General features: G+C 37.7%; 1 protein-coding gene across 1 annotated transcript in view; it reads right to left on the bottom strand.

Annotated features, from left to right (window-relative positions):
• Positions 1-535: 535 nt before the first annotated feature.
• Positions 536-8,585, bottom strand: part of LOC104628637 (non-canonical poly(A) RNA polymerase PAPD5-like) — a gene marked incomplete at both ends in the record, with an annotated part of 9,567 nt that continues 1,517 nt past the window's right edge. The window contains 3 exons of the mRNA XM_010297292.1: positions 536-643; positions 1,680-1,800; positions 4,622-4,668. Of these exons, the coding sequence (XP_010295594.1) occupies positions 536-643; positions 1,680-1,800; positions 4,622-4,668 (276 nt within the window). The remainder of the gene's footprint in view (positions 644-1,679; positions 1,801-4,621; positions 4,669-8,585) is intronic.

Raw genomic sequence — 8,585 nt, 5'->3', positions numbered from 1 at the left:
ACAAGAAAATAGTGTAATGATACTTCAAAACTTAAATATAAAAGCACATTAATCTTAACAAAATGATCCCATAAATTAAACAAATATAACCGCAATGTATCTATGATACAGGTATTAGTGAATCCCTGAACAATAACTTACTAAATTCAACTTATTCTATTTAATTAGCATTTGTACGCTGAAACAATATTCAATCTAGAACAAGATTATTCCTACCTTCTTAGGAACATGTGGTTATTACTGATTTTAAGTTTAAGGAACCAGAGTTAGAAGAGCAGAACATTTAAGACAGGTGTTAGTGCATCTTCCTTAGTCATTGTACCATTGTAACTTCTCCATACTTTCTTTGTACATTTTGCTATCTTCATGCCTTTTAGGGCAATATATCTAAAACCTAAGAACATCACACAGTAGTATCGGACAACAAAAAGTAACAGAGAGTGACAGCGTATCTCTAGTAAGGATGCAGTCAAAACTACATCAAACTAAGTCATCGAATATTCAGCTCTGTAGTTCTATTATAGTGTTGCCTAACCTTAATAAAATCTTTGATGAGTTGGGCTGCTTTAACCCCGTTCTGTACATTAAAGCTTATATCGACTTTTACTTCAGTGAAGGAATCTGTCAGTTTAATAATAGGTACCTGCAAAAGAAAGACAGATTAAGTCAGCAGAGATTTACAAGACACATTTGGTTTCATTCATACTTATATGCACCAGTAAAACTGAAAAGTTTTATGAATTTGCAGAGGGGAGGTAGACAGAAAACAGGACTCCTGTCTATTTACGAACTCACTCTCCTTGCCAGTCTGTTTGCATAAACTTCGATTTTCTAGCTCATAAATGCTATTTTCAATTTACTATCCTGTTTAACAGAACTTAACACTTCATCATCGAAGTGATTAACTTCAAATTGTTTTCAGTCAGTCCCTGGTGCAGAAGCACAGTTCTAGTGGGAAAAACAAACACCAGAGGGAGACAAACACTTAAGAAATAAAGATAAATGGTAATAGACATACTCTTAAGAAAAGACACACTCACGTGTCATTGTGGGTCATTGATTCCTCAACAAAATTATCTTCAAACAAGCAGCACAAGGTATTGAGAGCAGTCTGACGTATCTCCACCTGAGTGGTTTCCAAATTACCTCTCTCTCCTACTAGCCATCAATTAGACATCTGTTTAAACCCCATCGCTCTTATATACTCTTACCATTAGCAAAAGGTAGGAAGTTATAATGAAATTAATCCTATCCTGCACAAGACGTAACATTACGTATTTGTACAAGGCTTTACTTACTACTTCTATGTGAAATCGTATTATGTCTGCTTACTTGCAGGAAGAAAAAATAAATAATTTATTTATGTACAACTCAGCCCAGAAATTCACAAATCTAATGACATTAGTTCACAACAATGACTAGTATAATCTCACTTAAAAGCAAGTGTATGTTGTGCAGTATGGAAAATGAGATTATCCTCCCCAACAGAATGCTTCTGTTTGAGCACTATCAATTAAATTGTCAGTAATAGAAACCATACTAAATAAAAAGGTTCTATTGGTTCTTTTTCAAATTTATATATAAAATAGTTTCTGCTTATGAAAATTCATCCTTTTAATCAAGATATTTGATTGAAAATTAGCTTACAACAAGGAAATACCCTCTTCCCCCAAACTTACAGTTGCTTTATCTAAAACCTTTACTGAGTTTTCATCTGCTACATTGTGCTTTCTAAGAGCTTCTTCCAGGGTCCAAAGAGGTAATGTCTCCCATTTTCCAAACACGACTAAATCAATATCACTGAAACGGAAAGAAAAATATAGGTTTATTCAAATTAAAAGGCCAATATGCTTAAAAGATAAACAACTGACATCCACACCTAACGATCACATCTAAGCTGATAGAACGCAGCTTAACCAAATAATTCACTCTTAATTTTCTGAGGAAAGGGGTGGGGATGAACTCTCACACTTGGGGAAATACAGAACATTTCAAGGTTACCAAGGGGAGGGGACAGACACACACACAAATCAATGGGGCTGCAAAGCCTGAGATTAGTCTCCTCAGGTCACACCATCAGCAGGGAGGGATCAGCTTCTCCAGAGTGATCCAAAGCAAGAAATTAACTTGTTGTGAATCACCGCCTTTGGGCTGTATTAATCAGTAGCGTCGATTTACCAGCCTGTCACTGAAAGGGAAAGTCCTGTTCCCCATCCTCTACTCCCAGGCGCATGGCCGGGTCTCCTCCTTCCTCTAGGTCTGGTGTTTGTCTAATCCACAGCAAATTAATCCGACATATTAATGGGCCTGGCAGAAACCAACTCCCCTCTCCCTTAAAAAAAAACCCAAAGCATTCTGGAGTAATTTCCGGCCTCTTTGCATCTCCAAGTTGGTTTTGTGGGTGATGAGAGCACCAGTGGGCACATGGAGAGCAGGTGGCCTGTAGTGCCAAGAACAGGGAACAGGGAAGGAGAAAGGAAAATGTGGCAACTTTGACTTCAGGAAGCAACAAGCTGTTAAATAAGATCAAGCCATCTAATTAACTTCATTCATTAACTCGGGTCCTTGCAGCGGTGTCTCCATCCTGCTACACTTCCTCCCTATGCACATACACATTCGTTTGACTACGCAGGAAGCTGACACCCTAATTCAATGCCTAAACTCAATTTCAAAAGGTGACTGGCGTCCAAACTGAAGCCAGTGAAGGCTACCGTGAGATCCTGAGCTTCTCCTCTTTGCTCAACAACTTCTTTGGTTTCCCCTGCTTGGTTGGGAACACAAAGCAGGCGAGCATAAAACCCTATAGTTGTATCAGCAGGCCTCTTCAGTGATATGGAAAACTGCATGACACAAAACACAAAAAAATTTAGGAATACCTTCCCCACCCCCTATAGATTCTACAGGTCTGCAGATTCACAAACACCCCTGCTTTAGCAATCTCAAAGAGCTACATCTGCATTAGATGAAGCACTGCTGCCGACAAGCGGTGCCGGCAGCGGGCAAGTTCAGCCGCGTACCATTTAGCTGACAAGGACAGGCAGCACCCGGATGGTTTCAGAAAACCATGTTCAAAACCTGCCTGGAGAGCAGGAAATGCTGCTGGACACTTCTCTTTGGAGCTAAACTAGTGTTAAGCCCGCTACTGATGCCAACATTTAACAAGGGGGTACATTTTTCTGATGCACACCAAGAGAAAAAAGGCAGCTCTGTTGTCACCTTGAGTATAGATACTGCCTGCAAAGTAACAGAGATCCAGCAGCTAAACCACCCCGTGCCCAAGCCCTCAATATCAGCCTAAGTAAAAGGGTATTAGGAAAATTCTAACACAGAGTAACAGAATTAAAAACACACTGTGGGTCTTTCTGAATCCCAGAACCTGGAATCTAAATCAACTGACAGGTAGGGAAAACCTAGGGCAAAGGGACAGAGGCAACAGTAAATTAATCACCGACACTCAAATGCTGGTTATTTCGAACGTCTGGCAAGTACTGCCACAGAAAGGCTTTTTGGGGGTTTATGTATTACATGAAGTATCTGCATTTATTCTGTCCCGAAAACTCAGCTCAAACAAATATGGAGGAAGGCAATATATGAAATCAAACAGACAACAGCAAAGTGGTTTTGTCACATCAGTTTCAAATCAATCAAGCAAATACAGTAAAGAACTGTTGCTATCAGTCATGTGGATAGGAATATCTCTCTCACATTATCAGCGTCCAATCAAGCTTAATCCAGCCTATCTAAAATGAATAAAAACAAGGCCAAATGTGAAAATAACGTGTATATGTACACCTTACTCCTGACTTTCCAAACAGAAACTGAGCAATTCAGCTTTCCTGCAACTCCTTAGACTAAAGCAGACACTAAAGCATGTGTCATGTACTTTTGCGAAGAGAGATAAAATGACGACTCAGGTATCCATCACTTGCAGTCAGTACTAGATATTAATTCCTCATGTTCCCAAAGTATAGAATTCAAGTGTTAACCTCAGACTTACACTATTTAAATGTGTTTATCCCCTGCAGCCATTTAAGTCTTTGATTTTGTTTCTGTTTAACTGTCAGAAATACTTGGAATTTCCACACAGAAGATACTGGTGTCACTGAGTAATGACTTTTCTTTATGAAAACTAGTAATAAATTTGGAAAAGGTAGATGTTGACTATTGTACAGATTTCACAAAAGAAGACTGAAAGAAAAAAACAATTCTGTACATAATCTTTTATTTCAGTGCTAACATTATCATTAACAAGGTAATGTTAAATGTTTCAATTTAATCATCTGTGGAGATAAAATTTAGATTCTCTATTAAGGCCAACCTCTTCCTTTGGCTCAGTCATTTAACGAAGCCAAATCAGAATAAGCCTTTTTTTGACAACACGGTAATTCAGATCTTTTACTGATACACGCAAAATCTATATAGACACATGTATTATAGTTAATCCATCTTAATGACTATTTTTCTGTACACTTTGCAGAGTACTAATAGTTTAACACTTTCTTAATATAAGTATACCCACATGTAACACAGATATTGGGAGATCAGACTAGTCACGACAGGAGTACAGGTTCAACATGCTATCTTTTCTGCTGTATGGAATTTACACTGAAAAATTACTAACCTTGTAGGTAAATATAAACCAGTTTTAAAACTTCCAAATATCTGCACCTGAAACACAAGAAAAGGATATATGAAAACAAATCTTCAGCTTCAGAAGACAAACAAGTTCTATTAAGTTGCTTGTAAAGGCTGGTTATTGCTACCCTCCATTGGTACGTTTTGGTATTGCTAACAGGCACATCTATTAAGTTGCTTGTAAAGGCTGGTTATTGCTACCCTCCATTGGTATGTTTTGGTATTGCTAACAGGCATGTTCTGAACAGAAATACTCTCTTCTATTAAAGCATTTACTTCTTCAATGTAGTATAAACAGCTACTCTTCATTGTTGTTACCCATGAAACATTAGTAACTTCGACTTTTCTATTACAAAACCTTCTTTGTAATGTAAAAAATTTTACCATGACCAAATTTGTCAAAAAACTATGAACCAGAAGATTTAAAAACACTTAAGAATGATAGAACTAAAAAAACCAAACAACCCAGTATCAGTTTAATTTATTTTTTGCTTTCCTGTCTCAAAGTATACCCTTCAGTGTTTAAACACATTTTCTACGTTTAATATAATCCCGTTGCTTTGCATACTTGAGGGAAAAAAAAAACCCAAACACAATCCATTTTTTTTTCTGAATTACAAAGCAAGTAGCATAACTCTGTTTATTTCTGCTTCAACAACAAACAAAAAAGTATCAGAAAGTTTCACATCCCACAGATCTAGTTCATTGTGCTCGATTTTCACTAGCACTGGAGGTTTAAATGATCAGGTTTCCATTGTAAGCTGTCCGAAACCACGTTCTCATTAACTTAGCCATGCCTCGCAGGGAGGTCGGACTCATGTGCTAAGTATCAAAGGGGGAACTGGTGAGACTTCAAAGTAAAAATATCTACACATTTGGAGTAATGTTCAACCAGACAGTCTTCTGATGTGTTTCCTGGAGCCACCTTACAGACTTGCGTATTCTGCTTTAATGAGCCTCATACACTGGCTTGATTGCCACCTATTTGTATGTGGAGTGACCCACTTCTGTTTTTCCCCTTCAAGGTAAGAAAAAGGGGGAAATGGGAAAAGAGGATGTTTTGCAAGTAAGCATCTTAGTACTTTAGTAGACTAAGAAGCAGTATGAGTGCTTCCTCTTGATTATTTTATATCACTTCACTCTTTTTACCCCCTCTCACGCTCACCCTCAACAAAAAGCACATGCTGGTGGTAAATTTAATGTTCGAAGTTCATAGCTTCTCGAACTAGAAAAGACTGCAAGAGATGCCACAGAACTAGCATCAATATAATACTGGATCTTGACAAAAGCATAAAGGCATCACAAAGCTAAGAATGTAATAATGATTTTTTTTTTTAATCCAGAATGATGATAATAATAAAAGCATCCTCTGTGAAACTCTTTGGGTTCAGTCAAACCAGGATTTATTTGGCCACCAAAAACATGGGAAAAGTGCTTTTGCACAATAAAACAACCACCAATACGTTTGGAAAAAAACTAAATGTGCTTGCACATTATCAAGCAAAATAGTGTGTACAGCTGAACAGCAGAGAGCCTTTATTGAATAAACAACACTGAAATTCGTAAACTTACTGATACAACATATATGACCTTTACGAAAAGGAATGAGACAACATCTGCTGTTGTACAATAATTTGGAGTATGAGAAATGCTGAATTATTATGAAAGAAACCCACACCCACACTTCAATCTCTCATCAAATCTGGAAAGATGGAAGAAGAGGAAGAGTGGGGAAATCGGGACAGAAATTTTAAAGGGTTTTGATTTATTATCAAATCGGAATTTAAACTGTTGAAGCTCTGTAGCCATGCACATATTTAAAGCACCCAGAATACAGGCCACTATTACGACTTGAGAGACGTGAGCATTAGTTTTTGGGGTGTGCCAACACTCATGATTATGGTTTTATTCTATGTGGACAGAGATATGTATTTGCATTCATAAGATAACTTAAGAGTTCACAGTACTGTAATGGACTCCTTCTACTCCTCTATGTTATTGTTACTATTTATCCTATTTATATTTCTGCGAACTTGTTCATATTAAATTCCAAAGTTCCTGAAGAAGCTTTAATTACGGTATGTGTCCAAATATGTCCTCACTATGCACAGCAGAACTTGGAAACCCACAAAAGCTTGGAAAGTTCTTGCTACCAAAATCCCTCCAGCAAAACAAAAAGATCTATCCATAGCCAATTTAAATTACCCTTTCTTTTACATCATTAAGTAGAATTTTCTGAAGTTTGTCAAACTAAATAGAGTTAATCTTTCTACTTCCATTCCTAATCATAGCATTTTCATAACTGAAGTGTGTGAAGTACGCAACATTACTTTTCAGATCTACGAGCCCTCATAGTACTCAGACACGAAGCTGAGGACTTTACGACAAATGTATCCTAAATTCCACTGTATAAGTACTTATTTGTTCAATAGTCAACTGGTATTTGTATTCAGCTGGTCAAAAATCTTTGTCTTAAAATGCTTTCGTTTAATGTTTTGGGTTGTTCAGTTTCAGTGTAATTAAAGCCTTTCTTATGGTCAGAGCCTTGCTGATGCCAAGAACAGTTCTCACTTATGAGGAATGTTTCCTTCTAAGCACATTCCCTTGAGTAAGAGAGCAAATGACACAATTGCTAACTTCTATAAATAAAGTAATAGTTTAGGATACCTAGTTTTACCCCCACTCCATCTGCTTTTTCAGCCTTTTCCTAAGGGGGGAGAGGGGGAGGTATGTGCACAGACACATTCCACACATTCTGCACATGTTTAGATCCATGAAGCCTGATTTTCCTTTTCTTGGCATCTGATTTTTATAGAGTACGTCTTACCTACGTGTTTAGCGAGCAACCACAAACTAAATGTGTATGTTTAACTTACAAGTTTATTTTAGGTGGATTTGCTGCATCTATGACTCGAACAGCTTAAACATTAACTTACCGCTTTACACTACAGCTAAAGCTGAGGACATTGGACCAGATAACACTCCACCTTCTCAGAGCATGTACTCAAAACTTAAATCTTACAAGTAGCTAAACCAACACAGATTTCCAAAAGGTTAGTCATTAACCCAAATGACTGAAAAATTACAATAAAAGACTGTCAAAGTTGAACACAGTTGAGTTCAGCAGTTCAGTTCCCAAGCAGATCGTAAAGTATTAGAAAAATAACATTACAATAATTTCCAGATTATGACCTGGCATGCTTTTATCACCATTCAGTTCCCTTTTAGCCTCCAGAAAACAGAAGGGCATACAAGAGGAGAATTCTTCCTCGACGTAATAACGGCATACAAAATGTAGAGTTAGGCTTTGAAGAGCAGTTACTGACTTGAGAAAAAGGAACTGGCACGCTCTTGCTCTCTAACATTTTCAAGAACAGTGAAGAAAGATGGTCACGGCAGTTTTAACTGTCACTAATTAAAAAGTGAACCTCTGTTTTCAACTGCACAGCGTGTGCTTCCTCAGTCACGTTACAGCTGAGCCCAGTGGTCAGCTGTCACTTGTGGTAGGGCTTGTAATTTGCTTCCCCTTCTTCAACGGATTACGGCTACAAAACCCAGTTTCAGTAGCTTAAAGAAAGACTATTTTCTAAGTCCCCAAAGTCATATATATACGCACATATATATATAAAAATATATTTTTAATAGAAAAGACCTGGCTTTTACAAATCGAGTCTGTCCTACAAACAGAGTATCTCTGGAAGCACTCATTTCTTGTGCACCATCCAAAGTGTTAGTGGTAACAAAGAAAGATCCCCGGGTAGTAAATCCCTTCACCTCGTTACACTAGTTATGTCTGCAGCACACAAACTTGTCTAGGAAACAGCGGCATCTCCTCTAGGCTGAAGCAATCAGTTATTTTGGTGAAATCCCCTACTACAAGACTTTGGCAGGGTGTACCATAGAAGTACTGTTTCATACCCGCCCTGTTTCCTACACTATTGCCTGCCAGA

This window comes from Phaethon lepturus, unplaced genomic scaffold, assembly GCF_000687285.1.
Source record: "Phaethon lepturus isolate BGI_N335 unplaced genomic scaffold, ASM68728v1 scaffold37110, whole genome shotgun sequence".
NCBI classification, from domain to species: domain Eukaryota; kingdom Metazoa; phylum Chordata; class Aves; order Phaethontiformes; family Phaethontidae; genus Phaethon; species Phaethon lepturus.
Note: the sequence above shows the minus strand (reverse complement) of the source record. Positions and strands in the feature narration are given on the sequence as shown.